Below are 19,459 nucleotides of genomic sequence, written 5' to 3'. Positions count from 1 at the left end.
AAGAGATTTGGCCGTCCAAATATCAAAAGATGAAACAATTAAGAAGGGTTTTGCATGCTGGAGGGCAGCTTCGAGCTAACGAAAGGAGGTCGTTTTTCTACCTTTGAAGGCTTCGCCCATTGTGTTTGCATGAGGGTCAGGTAGGGGTAGAGAGATTGTTTCTTAACTCTACCAATTTCGACAGAGGTACATTTCCTTAGCAAGACTTTTTTGAGGCCTTCTGGTAAGGGGTTAACCCTAGTCCCTGCGAAGGTGCTCTATGTAGCACACACGACTTGGGCGAATAAGTGCTTGGAAAAAGCCTAGGTGTAGTTTAATGCTCCATCAAATTTTGAAAATAAAGCAAGATCTAGTCAGCTTATCTTTAAACCGTACCATATGTATTTTACAAGGTTTTGTAAATTAGTTTTACCATATGTATTTTACAAGGTTTTGTAAATTAGTTTTACTGGATCGCTTGGGTTGTGTTCGGTCCACCTTGGCAACATAAAGAACTTGCTTATCACAACCTGGGTCGCTATAGTCAGAATGTCGGCCCAAGATTGAAGACAACCTCCGGACACTTCTCATCTGGGGTTGTTTTGATGTCATTCACCACGTTTAGGCCAGTCTCTGTCACCAGCGTGTGACTACTATCTATCCTTTTTGTTGATTTCTTTCTTATTATCTATTTACTTTCACTTTTTGGAAACACCCCTCGGGAAATCTAACTGCCCTGCATTGCATAGCTAGTATGGAACTGTCCAGAGGGAGTCCAGGCCTGAGGGCAAGAGAGCACTAAGGTTGGACAAGGACTATGGTTAGCCAAGTGGGGTCATTGACTAGCCAAAGTGGAATCCTTTGCTACAGAGGCTACATTTCAGTTCTGGATGTGGCCGCAGTGTACAAAGAGGGTCGGATGACCTAGAAAGATATAATGGCAGCATCACCTAAAATTTAGGGAACTGCTATTTTGGGACCTGAAAATGTGTTGGCGTCATTACCTCCGGAATGACAAAGGGAACATTTTCTTACTCTGCCGTGAAGTCAACTGGGCAACCGGTTGGGATATTTTTAGGCGGCAACCCCGAAACGGGAAAATGCTTGTAAATGTGCCAAGTGGCACATTCTGGTGCAGTTTCTAATGCAAGAGAGAGTTGGCGCTGAATTTTAAGCTGGGAGAGGCTCATTTGCAGCTTTTGTCACAGGTTAAGAGCTATGGAGTGCTTGCTTTCCCTCTTATGCACAGTGCGGTGCCAGGAGTGATGCCTGCACGCTACGCACTGCCCTCTCTCTCCCCTTTGGCAGTATGTTATGCCCCTCTAGTGGGCTCTTCATTTGACCAATGTACAGTTGTGTGGGTTCATGCGCGATTGCCGAGGCAAGAGCCTCTTGCACAGGTACTGGATTAGCTAGCGGCTAATCCCCCCGCAGGTACAGGTGAATTCGGAGAGGTTTCACGCCAGAAATCTCGTCCGATTCAAAGGGCAAGTAGCCCTACAGGTGCGGGAGCTCGAGGACTTGCTAGGGATGCGACCGGCACGCGAAACGGAGCCCGAAACAGTGAATTACAGCCTGCTGTGTATTTTTGCAGGTTTAGGGTTTTGGCCCTAAACGGACCCTAATACCCCCAGGAGGTTCGGGGACGCAAGGGGACCGCTGTACGGGTGATCTGGCGCATTTTCAGGGCTGAAAACAGAGAATTCAGCGTGCTGCAGATTCTCGCCAGGTTTTGCAAAGTGCCCGTATGCGTCGGGAAAGTCAGTCAATGCGTGGGAATACTGACTGTGGAGGGTTCTAGTACAGTTATGCTGCCGAAATCGCGTTGGAACAGTGGAAATTCAGCCGAGTTTGTGCGGGGCAGCTTGTAGGGAACCACAGCGTTTATTCCCTCTTTTGAACAATAAAGAAATACCGAAAGGGGCGCCTAAGTTAGGGGCCAATCTGGTGTCGGTCTTCTCATACAGGTGCATTCTAGCATCTGTATCCCATTCCCCTCTCTTGTGTCACTATAGCGCAGGTAAAATAGACGACTAATAATGGGTGAAAGCTAAATCAAGGTTTGAAGTAAAGTCTACCGCCCTTTTTGGATTGAACAGGCGGTTACATGGTTCCATCGACGGGATTAAATCACTTTTTCCCATAGAAGTGAGCCTTGGTCAGTTTTGGGCTTGAAGACACAGAGGATCATAGACCAGACATAGGGAATTGCAATTATGGCTGACAGACCAGATGATGTGACTGAAGAGGTTTCCTCTTCACAGGGTCAACAGACACATGAAGTGGGTGAGTCCTCAAGACCACCACAGACTGATGACGATATATTCAGGACCCAGTTGGCTACTGCTGTGGCTATGTTCACACAAGTAATGTAGAACCTGAGGTTTTTAGCCTTTATGCAACCTCCTGTTCCGTCTCAGCAAGTTGGATCACTGGATCATATTCAAAAGCCTGTTAAGGCTCGAGCACAGGTGATTCATACCGCACAGTCAATGGAAACACCTGTACACTTGACGGAGAACATGCAGTCTCCACAACCTATGCCTAAGGTGCAAGAATAGGTGGCTGAGATGCCAGTTTTTCAAGCTGTACCAATTCAGCCCGCCACCTTTCAACAACCTATAGCTGGTTCTAATGGGCAGGGAAGCAACCTACAGGCTATGCAACAGGTCTTCCCACCACCTTCAGTACACCCTGGCTATTTTGGAGGTGGATCGGTATTCCAGAGCATGGTTGGTCATGCACCTGGAAATCAGTTTTATACGCCAGGAACAGTGTTTGGGGGTGCTCAAACGATGATGCCTAACCCCATGTATGGTGTCATGGGTATGTAACCAGGGTTTCAAAGCACTCAGGGCCAATTTGGGATGCCACAAGCAAATTTTGGTATGGCTGGAATTACAAATCAGCAGCCAAATATGGCATTTCCAGGTCAAGTTAATAGCGGCCAAGGAACACAGATGAACCTTAATAGTGTTCCCATGTTTCAGTCACTTCCATATGACAATTTAACACCGCTGGAGAGGCCAACTCCATACAAAGAAGGTGGCAAAGGTGTGTCATTCACGACCTTTACAGGGTTTGATGACAGGAAGAAGGCTCTTTCATTCCTCCAGCAGTTTGACAAGGCCTATGCAGGGGGAAACTTTACAGAGGCTTCAAAGGTCCGCAAGGCAGCCACTTTCTTGACAGGGAATGCGGGACAATGGTGGACAACTTTATTGCTTCAAGGGCAAGCTCCGTCCACATGGATTTACTTCAAGCAGATTTTTGCAGCAGCATGGTTATCTGATGATTTCGAAGCAGATGTCATGACAGAATGGCACCAGCTAAATGCTGCCACTTGCAGAAATCTGGATGATTACAATCGGAAGTTTTGGAAAGCTCTACTTCCAGTAACTTCCTATAGGTTTGTGCCATTGACAGAACAGATAGAAAAATACTGTTGTGGCCTACCCAAAGGATTGAGAAAATACTGCACAAAGACCAAAGTCACTACTTTGACGCAGCTCATCGAGGTAGCAAACACTGGCAATGGTTTGCTCAAGGGAGAAGATTGTGAATTTAACACTGGCGTCAAGGCAGGATCAGGCAAGAAAAATTCAGCCAAGAAGCACGTTCCCAATGAGGCTCCTAAAGGGACTCAGGAGTCGGCCAACACAGGGAAAGACAAAGCTACGGCTGAATCAGAAAAAGGACCAGCAAAGAAATGGAAAAGACGTTTTCCTCGCAAGTCAGAAGAGCAAAAGAAGGTCCTGAGGACAGAGAACAAATGCTTTATATGTGAGCAGCCTGGCCACATTGCTTACAACTGTCCTACAAAGAAAAGGCCAGCTGATTCTGAAGACAAGGAGGACAGGAAAGGAAAGAAGCCCATGGCTGGTCTAGTGCCAGATATGGTGGGCGACCAGCCAAATTCAGATGCAAGTGAGCTTTGCAGAGCATGGGGAAAGGTCAGGGATCAAACAGTGCTTATCTTCTTTGATCCAGGTGCCAAAGCCAACTTCATTTCCCCAGAATTGTCTTCAAAGTTGGGAATCAGACCTGAAGAGATGGGGTATACAGCAGAGGCAGGTTTGGCATGTCCTGGCATACAGAGGCTGTGACACCCATTATTGGAAAGTTGCGTCTACATATCCAGTCCTATGTAGATGCTGAAGAATTTTACATCATGCCACTGGACGGATGTGATGTGTTGTTAGGTATTCCTTGGTTGTTTCGTGTACAGGGAATCATGGATGCCTACAACAAAAAGATCACTGTACAGAGCAGGGGAAAGACTCACATTCTGGATGTAAAGCTTAAAGGGGAGTCTATTCCTACTGTATCAGCTTCTGCTATTACTTCTGTAATGAAAAAGCATCTTTCTGCGTACTTGGTTTTTGCACGTGAAGTGTCAGATTGTGATGAATCAAATTTATCTGTGCTAGATAAAGAAAGGTCAATGTTTTTACAACAGTATAGTGACTGCTTTTCCGATTCATTACCGTCTCAATTACCGCCAGAGAGACCCGAGGACCATGCGATAGATTTGGTGCCAGGCAGTAGCCCACCAAATAAGCCTCCGTACAGGGTTAGTGCGGCTCAGCAGAAAGAGATAATGGGCCAAGTACAGGAGTTGTTAGAAAAGGGGCTGATTCAGCCCAGTTCATCTCCATTCTGTTCTCCAGTGTTGTTGGTGCAGAAAAAGGATGGCTCATGGCGTATGTGCATCGACTACCGTGCACTGAACAAGAATACCATCAAGAATAGGTTTCCTATACCTAGAATTGATGATATTATGGACAAATTAGAAGGAGCAGCTATGTTTAGCAGGATAGATCTAAAGAGTGGGTACCATCAGATCCGCATTAGATCAGAGGATGTGCACAAGACTGCTTTTAGAACAACGTTTGGCCTTTACGAATTTTTAGTGATGCCCTTTGGTCTCACAAATGCTCCTGCTACGTTCAATAGGATGATGGACAGAATTTTCCGTCCACACCAGCAGTTTGTTGGTACATTCTTTGATGACATGATAGTCTACTCAAAGAATGAAGAGGAGCATAGGCATCACTTGGCCATTGTGTTCAAAGAGCTACGCAGTCATAGGTTGCTCATCAATGCAAAGAAAAGTGAGTTTTTTCTGGAAGAGATTCACTTTCTGGGACACATTGTCTCAAAGGATGGTGTCAGAATGGATCCTGCAAAAGTTGAAGCGATCAAGTCATGGCCAAATTTGAAGACGGTGCATGATGTCCGAAGCTTCTTGGGACTATGCTCCTATTACAGAAGGTTTATCCGAAATTTTGCTGAGATTGCTTCACCTTTACATGCTCTTCAAAAGAAGGCAGTCACCTTTAGATGGACACAAAAAGAGATTTCAGCTTTTAATCTCTTAAAGGAAAAGATGACTTCAGATCCAGTCATTGTGTTGCCAGATCTTAGGAAGTCATTTGTGGTCCAGTGTGACGCCTGCGGTAATAGCATTGGTGCTGTGCTAATGCAAGATGGCAGGGTAGTAGCCTATGAGAGCAGAATTTTGCAAGGGCCAGAGATGACCATGCAGGTCTATGAGAAAGAGTTACTGGCTGTGATTCATGCGCTCTTAAGTTGGAAACACTACCTGCTAGGCGCAGACTTTGTTGTCCAAACGGACCATCAGACCTTGCGATACTTCTTGACACAGACAAAGTTATCTGAGAAGCATATGCGATGGGCAAATATCTTGTCCATGTTCCATTTTCAGATTGTGCATGTGGAAGGCAAGAAGAACGTTGTGGCTGATGCCTTGTCAAGGAAGCCACAAATTTCAGCTGTGTCGATTCCTTATCATCATGAACTTGATGATATGAGAGAACAGTATGCAAATGATGAAGATTTTGCAAGGGTCTTCGAGCAACTAATGGATGGACAACGTCATGAACACTATCTCTCAAAGATGGGTTCATGATGATGCATGGCAGATTGTGTGTCACAAAGCCATTGCGACGCAAAGTTATGGAAGAGAGTCATGTCCCACCGTATGCAGGGCATCGTGGTATTGATGCTACAGTTAAAGCGGTTGAGACATTCTTCTATTGGCCTACATTGAGAAGGGATGTGGATGCCTTTGTGCGAGAATGCCTAATATGCCAAAAGGTCAAGTTTGACAGGCAAAAGGCACCAGGGTTATTGCAACCACTACCTATTCCAGATAAACCATGGGAAAGTATTGCTATGGATTTTATCTTTGATCTTCCGAGAACGCAGACAGGAAATGATGGTATTTGGACCATTATTTGCAGATTCAGCAAACAGGCTCATTTTATTCCTGTCAGGAAGAAGATAAAGCCAGATCAGATGGCACGCTTGTTTATGAGCAATATTTTCAAGTATCATGGCATGCCACAGTCGATTGTTAGCGACCGTGATCCACGCATGACAAGTTTGTTCTGGAGAGGCTTGTTTGAGAATATGGGTACCACGCTCAAATTCTCTTCGTCATTTCATCCTCAAACAGATGGGCAGTCAGAAGAGGCAAATTCTACTGTCCTAGATCTGCTGAAGTGCTATGTGTCAGAGCATAAAGGAAAGTGGGAGCAGTATTTGCCATTGGTGGAGTATGCATACAATAATACAGTGCATTCATCAACTGGCAAGGCACCTTTTGAGATAGTTGAAGGTGGCAAGAAAGTTCCTCCCATACTGCATACAAAGGACAAGATATTTGAAGCAGATAAGTATGTTCAAGACATGGATGAAATGTACAAGAAGGTCAAAGTGGCCTTAGAAAGGACTCAGGCAAAGCAAAAGAAAGCAGCTGATCGTCACCGTCGTGAAGTGGTATATTCACTTGGTGATTGGGTGCTTCTACGCTTTGAAAAGGCAAGGTTAAAGAAGATGAAGGGCAAGGAAAGACTGTTTCCAAAGCTCAGCATGCGTTACTATGGGCCTTTTCAAGTGTGCGACATAATCAGTGATGTTGCATATAGGCTGAAATTGCCTGACAGTTGGAAGATTCACAATGCGTTTCATGTGAGTCTTCTCAGACCCTATGTGGGTGATGTGCCAGAAGATATGCCAGCTGAAGATCAGCCGGAAGTCGAGGAACTTGACGAGATCTTGGTCCCTGAACAGATTTTGGCACACAAAGAAAGGAAAGTGAAAGGCAAGGTTGCTAGGCGTTACTTGGTAAAGTTCAGAAACTATCCACCAATGGATGCTAAGTGGATGGAAGAAGGTGAACTTGCAGAGTCACCAACTGTGTTATCACTTTACCTGGAAGCCTTCGATTTGCAACCTACCTTGACCCCTTGAGTTTCAAAGCTACATGGATTGTCAGTGTGACAATGGCTTCTGAAACAAATGATGTACATGGTATTTAAAGTGAGCTCAAATGAAATACCTGTTACATGAATGTTAGAGCTGTACAGATTGTCAGTTTGGCAATTGCTCTTATGGAATGTCCAAAAGTTTGGTTAGTGCTATAGAAGTGAGTATTTCTTGTCAGTTTGTCAAGGATACAGTGATTGCTTCTATTAAAGAGTACATGTGTAACTGCATTCTTAAACTGTCGGTTTGGGTATGCTCGAAAGTGTTACGGGATCCAACGTGTACTATAAGACAGTGGCAAAATGTGCAGCTACCATTTTGTCATTGGAAAGTTAGTGACTCAAAGCAATGGCAGAGTGCGAAGCTACCACTATGTCATTGGGACAGGGTTCACACGCAGGCAATACATGAGTCGACGAGGTGTTGAATACACCAGGGTTGACAATGAGCATGTATGTGTCGTATATGTGTCGACAGGTGTTGAATACATCAGTGTTGACAGTAAGCATGTACGACATAGATGCAAACGAGGACGTTTGAGATTTCAAGAGGGGGGTATGTCACCAGCGTGTGACTACTATCTATCCTTTTTGTTGATTTCTTTCTTATTATCTATTTACTTTCACTTTTTGGAAACACCCCTCGGGAAATCTAACTGCCCTGCATTGCATAGCTAGTGTGGAACTGTCCAGAGGGAGTCCAGGCCTGAGGGCAAGAGAGCACTAAGGTTGGACAAGGACTATGGTTAGCCAAGTGGGGTCATTGACTAGCCAAAGTGGAATCCTTTGCTACAGAGGCTACATTTCAGTTCTGGATGTGGCCGCAGTGTACAAAGAGGGTCGGATGACCTAGAAAGATACAATGGCAGCATCTCCTAAAATTTAGGGAACTGCTATTTTGGGACCTGAAAATGTGTTGGCGTCATTACCTCCGGAATGACAAAGGGAACATTTTCTTACTCTGCCGTGAAGTCAACTGGGCAACCGGTTGGGATATTTTTAGGCGGCAACCCCGAAACGGGAAAATGCTTGTAAATGTGCCAAGTGGCACATTCTGGTGCAGTTTCTAATGCAAGAGAGAGTTGGCGCTGAATTTTAAGCTGGGAGAGGCTCATTTGCAGCTTTTGTCACAGGTTAAGAGCTATGGAGTGCTTGCTTTCCCTCTTATGCACAGTGCGGTGCCAGGAGTGATGCCCTGCACGCTACGCACTGCCCTCTCTCTCCCCTTTGGCAGTATGTTATGCCCCTCTAGTGGGCTCTTCATTTGACCAATGTACAGTTGTGTGGGTTCATGCGCGATTGCCGAGGCAAGAGCCTCTTGCACAGGTACTGGATTAGCTAGCGGCTAATCCCCCCGCAGGTACAGGTGAATTCGGAGAGGTTTCACGCCAGAAATCTCGTCCGATTCAAAGGGCAAGTAGCCCTACAGGTGCGGGAGCTCGAGGACTTGCTAGGGATGCGACCGGCACGCGAAACGGAGCCCGAAACAGTGAATTACAGCCTGCTGTGTATTTTTGCAGGTTTAGGGTTTTGGCCCTAAACGGACCCTAATACCCCCAGGAGGTTCGGGGACGCAAGGGGACCGCTGTACAGGTGATCTGGCGCATTTTCAGGGCTGAAAACAGAGAATTCAGCGTGCTGCAGATTCTCGCCAGGTTTTGCAAAGTGCCCGTATGCGTCGGGAAAGTCAGTCAATGCGTGGGAATACTGACTGTGGAGGGTTCTAGTACAGTTATGCTGCCGAAATCGCGTTGGAACAGTGGAAATTCAGCCGAGTTTGTGCGGGGCAGCTTGTAGGGAACCACAGCGTTTATTCCCTCTTTTGAACAATAAAGAAATACCGAAAGGGGCGCCTAAGTTAGGGGCCAATCTGGTGTCGGTCTTCTCATACAGGTGCATTCTAGCATCTGTATCCCATTCCCCTCTCTTGTGTCACTATAGCGCAGGTAAAATAGACGACTAATAATGGGTGAAAGCTAAATCAAGGTTTGAAGTAAAGTCTACCGCCCTTTTTGGATTGAACAGGCCGGTTACAGTCTCTCTTCCCCTCGGGGTTGCAGCTTTCTTATGATGCTCTTTAGCAACACCGAGCCATAGCAGCCCTGCACAATATAGTCATGAAAATGGAGGCGTACTAGAGAGCCTGCCATGTGCGCCTCCTCGACCTCAATGTCCAAACCATCTGTTGCACAATAGAGTCTATTTTTGGCTGCACAGATATTGTTGTAGAAATTGCAGGGATCCATGTTGTTCGGTCCATCTCACATGCATTAATGTTCGTACTCTTATCTCACAATCACCGTAAATGCTGGACTGCAGTTTGTCATTGCCAACACCACCTTATATGGCTAGCTGATTGTTCATATCTGTCAAAAGACTCACAATATGGCGAGAGCTCCCTCCATTGCGCTACAACTAATGTTGCCGGCTTGAATATGCCTGTCAACTCTCTCACCACCACCCACCCTCATCCTCTTGCACGTAACCTTGAGGAGATGTACCGCCCACGTAACCCATCCCACTACCCTCATTTGTCACTTCAGCCTACGTCTGTAGCCCCCAACAACCCTCCCCTTCTGTGCCACTGCAGGCATAAGGTGTCGTGATCTCACCTATGGGTCCTCCTCATGAGTCCAAGTGTCCTCGTACTCCACCTACTGTGCCACTGCAGGCACAAGGTGTCCCCTTCTGTGCCACTGCAGGCATAAGGTGTCGTGATCTCACCTATGGGTCCTCCTCATGAGTCCAAGTGTCCTCGTACTCCACCTACTTTGTGAAACTTGGGGTTGCGGTCGAGCACAAACAACATTCTTGGACTGCCTTTCGTTTTCGAGAGAGGTCACTGTATGTAAAACTTATATATGTGATTGTTTATAAAACACCTTAGATGTGAATTTTTCACCAACAAAAGGGCCTTTTTTTCTATTCAATTAGTAATTTTTCTAACAAAATATTTTTTCAACACCCTTTTGTGTGAAAATGTGACAAAATATAGACTAAAATATTTCCTATTGTTGATCAAACCCACGTGATAGGCTTTTTTTTTTTTTAATGAGCCCTTGAGCTTAAGCTATTTCTACCTATCCATCTCTCTCTCAACAATAGCACATGGGACTCCAAAGTTAAGGCTTGTTGGGAGTCGATAGTGGAAAATGAGAATGGAGGTGCTGACATTTGAGGATTGATCTTGCTCTGAGAGTTGCCACTACTACGTTCCAGAGTTGAGATTGCTAGTCGTCGTCACGCAACGTGGACACTACAGATGGGCATGAGATGGACAAAAACCTAAGCTTTGCATTGCAAGGATGATGCAGCAATCTGATGATGGGGGGTATACAAAACGAGCAGTAAGGTGTACGGAATATGAAGTGTACGGAATATGAAGTGAAGAGTGAAAGAAACAATTGAAGGGGGAGAGAGGAGTGTGGGAGGATGCAAGGTCCCTTCCTAGTTTAGTAGGCGACAGCTTCATTTCGACTTGGATTTTCCTTGCTGTTTGTAGTTTGCGACACGTGGTAGAAGAATCCCATTGCTGTTATAGAATAGTTTTAGATAGAAGAAATGTAGGAGGTGAATTAACCATGTTAGCAGGTTTTACATTAAATTTCTCGAAAATTTGAAGGTCTTTACACTAAATAACTCGAAAATTTGCAGGGTCTCTCTCTCTCTCTCTCTCTCTCTCTCTCTCTCTCTCTCTCCATTTAAAGTTTGCTTCTATATTAGAAATATTTTAAAATTTTTACACTAAATTCTTGAAAAATCGCCGAACACTCATAGCTTGTTGTTGTTGTTGTTGTTGTTGTGTGTGTGTGTGTGTGTGTGTGTGTGTGTGAGAGAGAGAGAGAGAGAGAGAGAGACATCTCCGATTGTGGGTTGCTTGCAAGAGGGAGATTGATCATATTAGAAATTTCTTAAAATTATGAATGTGTTTCTCAAAAGTTTACCACACTTAGAGGTTGTTCGTGTGTGTGTGTGTGTGTGTGTGTGTGAGAGAGAGAGAGAGAGAGAGAGAGAGAGAGAGAGAGAGACGCCTGTGATTGCAACAATGCTCAATTTTTTTTCCCCAAAAACGTGGCAAATCTATATATGATAAACTTTAGCGGTAAATTGATTAAATTTGAAGGTCGATTTTTTTCCAAAAATGTGGCAAGCTTGTATACATTGAAAAACTTTAGCGGTAAATTGATTAAATTTGAAGGTTTTTACACTAAATTTCTCTCTGTATACTTCTCTCTCTCTCTCTCTCTCTCTCTCTCTCTCTCTCTCTCTCTCTCTCTCACACACACACACACACACACACACACACACACACACACACGTGCAAGCGTGTACAACCTATAAGTGCGAAGTGAGCTAACTATGTCGCATTGTGGTATGTGTATGTGACACAACATGTATATAGTCTCTCTCTCTCTCTCTCTCTCTCTCTCTCTCTGTGTGTGTGTGTGTGTGCATGCAGACTGCAATGGCAAGGTTGACTCACTTCGCATTTACGAGTTGTTCGTGTGTGTGTGTGAGATAGAGAACTGCAGCAGCAAGGTCGAGTCACTTCACACTTGTTCGTGTGTGTGTATGTGAGAGAGAGAGAGAGAGAGAGAGAGAGAGAGAGAGAGAGTTGGCAACGAAACATCATAAGCACGTAAGATATTATGCTCAGTAGATACTATATTGTACTATCTCCATTTTTTCCATTTTATTTTTATATTATAATTGTCATACTTTTTTCCCTGTGCTTCGCGATCAGGTAGGGTCGCGGCGACGGACACTTAACGATCGTCACCTGCATCCTCGGGTCAATCTATGCCTCTCATCATCGGGTGACTACCCCCCCCCCCCCTTCCTCTCTCTCTCTCTCTCTCTCTCTCTCTCTCTCTCACACACACACACACACACACACACACACACACACACACACCTTGTAAGTGCGAAGTAAGTTGACCTTGCTGTCGCTACAGTCTGCACGCACAGAGAGAGAGAGAGAGAGAGAGAGAGAGAGAGAGAGAGAGAGAGACTAGTTGCATCACACACACACACACACACACTCATACTACAATGCGAGACACAATCTCATACGTCTTTACATAGCACTTGATGGACCTTGATTAAGTGTCATGATGCATCCAGTTGAACCTAATATGGAGCCTAGTGACAACCTAATATGGAGCCTAGTGACAACCTAGAGATAAATCTGAAACTACCTACAAGCATGTGGATGCGGACATGGTGTGTGTGTGTGTGTGTGTGTGTGACTATAAGAAGAAAAATTGAGAACCGTCCCTTTAACCACATATTAACAAATGTATATGGACAGAGGAAAAATTGTGTTGGCGATAATAACGTCAATAGGCGCGGCAATGGTTTGTCAACAATATATGCGTAAATAGTCGCGGATATATGTCTGCAACTATTATCGTGTATATTGACGTGTCTATTATCCGGATAGTACCGCTATACGACTTCAAAAATAAAGGTGTTCATTTGGGTCGCCCAATTTTGGGTGGCCCAAATGAGCATCTTTATTTTTGACCTACATAAAACATATGAAATGCATTTTGACAAAGTGTACAAAAAAAAACAATAGAGTTTGAATATACCTTACCTTGACAATTTAAAGAGCAAAAGATCAATAATTTAAAAAAATTACAAATAAGATGGAAACTTTAGTTCAGTTGTATATACATATGCTCAAAGAGTTTTTCTTGTGCCACATTGAAACTTTAAGAGAGGACTACAAATAATTTTCTATCTGTTCAAGTCGTCCTCTTTCTCGTCCACGTACATAGGTTCATACGTTTGATAACCCTAACTCTACATTATCAAAACCAAATTAAACAGATTAACAACTCAAAACAATCAATACAATATGATTTGTTTTGACTTATCGCCTATAGAGATCCGACTGCTGAGTCAAATTGTTGACAAGAGATGTGATGATTCTTCAACAACCATCGTCAAGTATCGAATTTTGTGTGCCGTTCTCGATACTTGACCATCTCTCTTGTCGGGAGACTTAAAGTGAGATTTTTCTAAGTTAGCAATAACAAAAGCAATTCATAAAGAAACTTTTTTTGAACCAATTTAGGCTTCAATTTTTAAAAACTTACATATTTGTCCTTCCAAGCTATTTTGCCTCCCGAAGCATAGTGCGTGGGAGTTTGTTTGGCCCAAGCTTTGTGTTGTTGTCTATAGGATGAGCCCCTTGCAGCTTGTTCGTCTTTTTCTGTATTGCTCACTCCCACTCTGCATCTGTCTTGTTTCCTTCGTAATAGCTCATGTCTCGATTTGTGACTTGGTTGGCCGTTGCACATCGTACACTTGATTGCTTGTTTAAAAAAAATAATTAATGTAACCCTCCAACCACTATGCTGAAAAATGGTCATTGAGGACATTTGAGATTCGAGCATGCAACGCTTCCTCGATGTAGCGTGCATGATTGGGCTACTTGTCTCTGAATTTTACAAAACAATTCTTATACGTTGAGTGTATAAGAATCTAAAGATGGCATTGAACCGCCATGTCTTGTGTTGTACCAAAGTCCACTTCGCCTCCATACTTTACTGTGTAGTAGCGTTCATGCGTGTCTGACACGGGTACGATAATATCCTTGTCCTTTGCGTCTGGGATGGCACGCTCTGAAATAAGGGACGTGGTCCCCCCCCCCCCCCCCCCAAACAAGCAAAGCCAAAGGATTCCCGTTGCTCTGTCTCTTACGACGCCCGCTGCCTTGAGACGAACGTCGACGCGTGGTACTACCAAAAGAAGTGCGTCGAGTAGCGGTGGACTGTCGACGATACTCAGGTGAAGCAAAAGGCAAATGTAATGGTGTGGGGCCCTGTGATGGAAGGGAAGTGGGGCTCTACGATGGAACGAGACTAGGTCGGTAAGAAGGGAGTGTAGAAGGAGGTGATGTCAATGCGAGGCTCTGGACGTAGGGAGTCCCTCCTTGGCTCCTCCATGGCGTGGTCTATTGAGAACGACTGTTGGTCTACTGAGAAAGACCGTAGGCCGTAGGTGCTGCTGAGTGTAGCGGCCAAACAATCCCTCTGTCGAATGGAGGTACTCTTTTCGCAAAGAGAGTGCACATGGGAGGTCTGGATCTACGACTAGAGGAGAAACCTAGGTAGATGGGCCGGCACCTCCATAGTTGTAAGAGGGCCATACCTGCTCAAGAGTCGGGTCTAGTGGAGGCGACATCCACCTTGGATGGTAGCCTATCTGGGACGTGAAACAATCAAAGGAAGAATGATTGGGTTGCTCCTCAGTAAGTGGTCTCTCGTCCGACATCTACATTAAAGGTAGGTAAGTATTAGGACATCTTACACATATATATACTATTAGACCTAAGTAGGACATTAAAGGTAGGTAAGTATTATGCCATCTTACACACACACACACACACACACACACACACACACACACACACATATATATATATATATATATATATTAGGACATTAAAGGTAGGTAAATATTAGGACATCTTACACATATATATACTATTAGACCTAAGTAGGGACTAGTAGTGCATACCTTTAAGTAGTACATATCTCTATCTAATGGATAGAGAGGGTAGAAATATATAGAGATTAAAGCTTCGGTTACTACTACTCTTAGCCTTTGTAAAAATGTACCCAAGTAACTACACCCGTGGTTTAGAATATTGTTTATTGTAAAGAGTAATGGAGTGGGTTTAACAATGCTAAGTTGGCACCGGTTTCTATTGAGATTACTAATAGCTTAATGATGGTTAAGGCGTAGGCAAGTCTAAAAAGACTCCGTTTTTAAGACTATAGTTTTCGATAGTGTCCCCCGAACCCTGTAAACATGCATGCCAACGGAGATAATAAAACACAGTTACACTTACCCTATTTCAATGAACAACTTCAACCTTTCATGGATTAGAGGGGTGTATCTCTTTTTAGGCAGAGAAGAAAGAAATTCAAGCTCTAATCACTAACTATCTATCTCTGCACTCTCTTTATAGAGAGGTAGAGAGGGTAAGATGATGACAACAGAGTAGAGAGAGAGAGAGAGAGAGAGAGAAATAGGGGATTTATCTACTCCTATTGCTCTCTCTCTACTCCTGTTGTCCTCTATCTATATAATATGATAGAGAGAGGATAGAGACTAGAGAGACCAATAGAAGATTTATCTACTATTACTCTCTCTACTTGTTACCCTCTCTCTCTATTCTCTCTACATTCTATCTAATTTTAAACCTTGGACATTCTCTCCCTCCCTCTCCCTCTCTTTCTTTGTCTATCCCTCTCTCTCTATCTATCTCTCCCTCTCCCTCCCTGTCTCCATTCTCTCTATCTCTAAAATTTCCCTCTATTCTCTTTATCTCTCCCTCTTTCTATTCTCTCTATCTCTCCCTCCCTCTTCCTCTCTCTATTCTCTCTCTCCCTCTCTCTGTCTCTATTCTCTCTCTAACCTCTCCCTCACTCTGACCCTCCCTCCCCTCCCCCCCTCCATCCCCCCCTCCCCCCCCCCCCCCCCCCCCCCCCCCCCCCCCTCTCTCTCTCTCTCTCTCTCTCTCTCTCTCTCTCTCTCTATCCCTCTCTTTCTCTATCTCTCTAACCTCTCCCTATCTTTCCCTTTCTCTCTCTTATCTCTATCTCTCCTCTCTTTCTCCGTCCCTCTCCTTCTATCTCTACCTCTCTAACCTCTCCCTCTCCCTCTCTATCCCTCTCCTTCTCTCTTTCTCTCTCTATTTGTATCTCTCCTCTCTTTCTCTATCACTCTTCTTATATCTCTCCCTCTATCCCTCTCTTTCTCTTTCTCTCTCTAAGGTCTTTTGTTTAAGGTTTTTTTAAAGGTCTTTTGTTTAATGTTTAACTTTTTTATGTTTCATTTAATAATAAATAAAATTATCATCTTTTAAATAAGGCACTTTTTTTACTCTAATATAACACTACCTTCACATTATGCATCAAATCTACACTAGTCTCTCTTTCTCCTTTCTTTTTCTCTCTCTTTTTGCTATTTTCTTAATCACACACCATAAACAAACAAACACCTATAAGCTAATCACACGATCACAAGAAGCTAATCATGCGCTCACCACCTAATCACACTCCCTCAAGCAATGCAATTGAGGGCAACCAAGAACTCAAGCAGACAAGCAAAGTGAGGGCAAGGAAGTAAACACCGTCTACAAATATGCAAGAGGTCTGTGATTTTTTCATTTATCTATCCTAATGTGTGCGTGTATAATACAATAGAACGGGGTGGATTGGTAAAGAAGCTTACCTCCTGCTCTATGTCCGCGGTTGTATCTTCTTGCCGTCCTCTTGTGTAGAGCTTATGCCCGATCTATTCTTCTTGCGATACCACGCCTTCTTCTAACGGTCCAACTACGTTGATGTAGCGCTCCACCAAAGAGTGTTTGTGTGTGTGTGTGTGTGTGTGTTTGCTTGTATGTGTGTAGGTGTGTGTGTGTGTGTGTATGAGAGAGAGAGAGAGAAAGAGGGAGGGACGGAAGGAGGTAGAGCTTGAGAGGGAGAGATGGAGGGTGCAATGCAAACAGAGCCAGGTATGCCCAAAAAACGAGGTATACCTTGCTCGCGGATATTATCGCGACTATTATCGTGCATATTGTCACATATATTACCGTGGATATTATCGTGTTCGTGAAAATCCATCGTTCAAAAAAATATCTGATGTTGCAAGCCTTGTGAATGCCCACCTCATTTTTCCACCCCCTTTAGTACCTTGTTTGATAATTTTTAGCCTCTCTTTTCTTTTCTTACTCATTGTATTTTTAAAAATTATATTTTGTATTATTTTTAATTTTTTAAAGTTTTGCTCTCTTTTTCTACTCATTGTATTTTATTTAAATATGTTTTTAGCCATTTCTCTCAATTTTTCTATTGAAAATCTAGCTTACATCTAATCTACTAATTGTTCAATATTTAGAGCACATGTTATTTTTAATTAATTGAACTACTTATTGCACTTTATTTAATATATTTTTAGTCATTTATCTTAATTTTCCTATTGAAAATATAGTTGACACCTAATCTATTAATTAATTGTTTAATTTTTGGAGCACATGTAATTCTTAATAAATTGGATGAATTAACATGTCTTTCTTTCACGCGTGTGCAGGAAGATTAAGATGAACGTGGCCCTCCAAATTGCTCCAAACGTAATTGGTGGCTCAAGAAAAAAACTCCCTTGTCCTTGCGCCAAATATAAATGGACAATCCCTCGCTTGAGACGCATTGCTTTGGAGCATGTGGAGAACGAGGGACTTTAGCAACCTCAAAAAAGCACTCAAGAGGGAGATGAGAGCACAACCCCCCCCCCCTCGCTTGAAGATGCCCCCCATTGGTTTGTGTTCGATGGTGGTGCTCTGGCATGCAAGGACAAAAGACAACGACAAGAGCGATTGGGCGGAGGCATGGCGCGTAGTGACCTTCCCACTAGCTCTACTTCAACCGCTCTTCCACATGCGTCTCGGGGACACTTTGAGCTTGAGGATGAGCACATGTTCGACATGGTTGATGAGTTGTTGGCACATGAAGGCAACATGTGCGATACAGATTGTAGACCATGCACTCAACGTGCAGCAGCAACGGAGGACATGTTGTTGTCGAGTACCCAGACACCTCTTTAAGAGGGTGCATAGTACTTGGTGCTCCGGGTATCGTTGGAAGTCCTTAACTTGCAAGAAAAATTTGGTTGGAGCAATGCAAATGTAGATGTACTCCTTGGGTAAATTCTATATATAGCTTTTTATACATCTCTCTTCCTTCATGGCGTGGGATTGCCAAGAGCTAGATCGTATGTCACTACACTTGGCATGGAGTATGAGTGCATCTACGCATGTGCGAACGATTTCATACTATATTGCAATGAGCGCACATATGCTGCCTCATGTCTCGGTATGGAGAAGCATGCTACAAGACCATAGTGAGCGAGACACAACTACTTCGCAAGGTGTTGAAACATTTTTCACTTATCCCTCGCATTCAACACGTGTTTAAAAGCAGGTCTATGGTGGAGCTTCTCACATGGCATGCCAACCACCACTAAAATGATGGAATGATTAGTGTCTCTGCCGATTCACCTACATGGAGGCACATAGAGACTCAATGACTAGTGTTTTGGCTAGAGCCTTGACACTTGAGAGTTGGGCTAGCCAGTGATGGTGTCAATCCCTTTGGCACCAAGTCCACTTCATGGAGCACTTAGTCTGTGGTGATCATCAACTACAAAATTCCACTATGGGAGACAACCAAGAGGAGAAATATACTTCTCTCTTGCTTGTGACAAGGAAATACAAGGTAGCAAATGTTGATGTCTACCTCGAGCCCCTCATCGAGGAGTTATGGAGAGGCATCCCCGTTGTAGATGTCTCACTTCAAAATGAGAGGAGAGAAGCCATTGTGAGGGGAATCCTTTTGTAGACCATATATGCATGACTATCTTGGGCCTGGAGAAATTTATGGTATAAATTCTTTCATTCTTCTCTCTAGTTACCATTTGTAGTTTGAAGCTTCTCTCTAATGATGTGGTATGTGTACATGGTTGTCCACATTGGGCCACAATGCCTACCCTACTTGCGGGCTATCATCTAGATGCCTTGCGCAAGGTAATCTATCCAAACAACCATCATTTCTTGTCCCAAGGTCATAACAAATACAAGGCTCCAACAAATGGAAGATGCCACTAAAGCGCACGATGGCAGATTGGGCAACTATTTGGGAAGAGCACTACAACAGTGATCCGGCCCCAACTACTCCACCAAAAGGTATGTCAAGGTATTCCATATTTTTAAGGCTTCCATATTGGAAGGAATTAAAAATACAACACCTCTTGGATCCCATGCACGTACTCAAGAATGTAGCTCACACCATGTGGGACCGCATTATTGGCAAAAAAGATTCATCGGGGGCAAGGGAGGATTTGAGGCCCTTGAAACGGCCCCCCCCAATGGGAAGATTGTGCTTCTTAAAGCGCCATGGATGCAAACCAAAGAAGAGCTAGATCAAGTGAAGGGTGTCATTGTGTCTATTCGCACACCAACAGGATACATGAGGTCACTAAAGGGAGCTTTCACAAAAGCAAAGAAAGGTGGAAGCATACAACTGTATGGGTTGAAATCCCATGATTGAAACAAGATGTTACAGGTAATTCTTTCTCTCTATTCTTCCCTTTCCCATTTTGTCTAGATATTGATT

General features: G+C 43.8%; 1 protein-coding gene across 10 annotated transcripts in view; it reads left to right on the top strand.

Annotated features, from left to right (window-relative positions):
* MGL (methionine gamma-lyase) overlaps positions 1-19,459 on the top strand; it is a 30,972-nt gene that overhangs the window by 2,020 nt on the left and 9,493 nt on the right. For 2 of the 10 annotated variants that reach the window (XR_015189685.1, XR_015189682.1), the window contains exons 2-3: positions 12,020-12,088; positions 17,382-19,408. The exons of 2 other annotated variants lie outside the window; for them this stretch is intronic. Coding sequence is in view for 3 of the 8 variants with exons in the window: in XM_086523997.1 (XP_086380123.1) it covers positions 12,020-12,088 (69 nt within the window). In the remaining 5 variants the exon portion in view is untranslated. Of the gene's footprint in view, positions 1-9,590; positions 11,484-12,019; positions 12,089-17,381; positions 19,409-19,459 lie in introns of those variants that run through there. 6 more of the 10 variants (XM_086523997.1, XM_086523998.1, XR_015189683.1 and 3 more) reach the window with 5 other exon arrangements.

Source organism: Adiantum capillus-veneris, chromosome 11 (genome assembly GCF_014529385.1).
Source record: "Adiantum capillus-veneris isolate H3 chromosome 11, ASM1452938v2, whole genome shotgun sequence".
Lineage (NCBI taxonomy): Eukaryota > Viridiplantae > Streptophyta > Polypodiopsida > Polypodiales > Pteridaceae > Adiantum > Adiantum capillus-veneris.
Note: the sequence above shows the minus strand (reverse complement) of the source record. Positions and strands in the feature narration are given on the sequence as shown.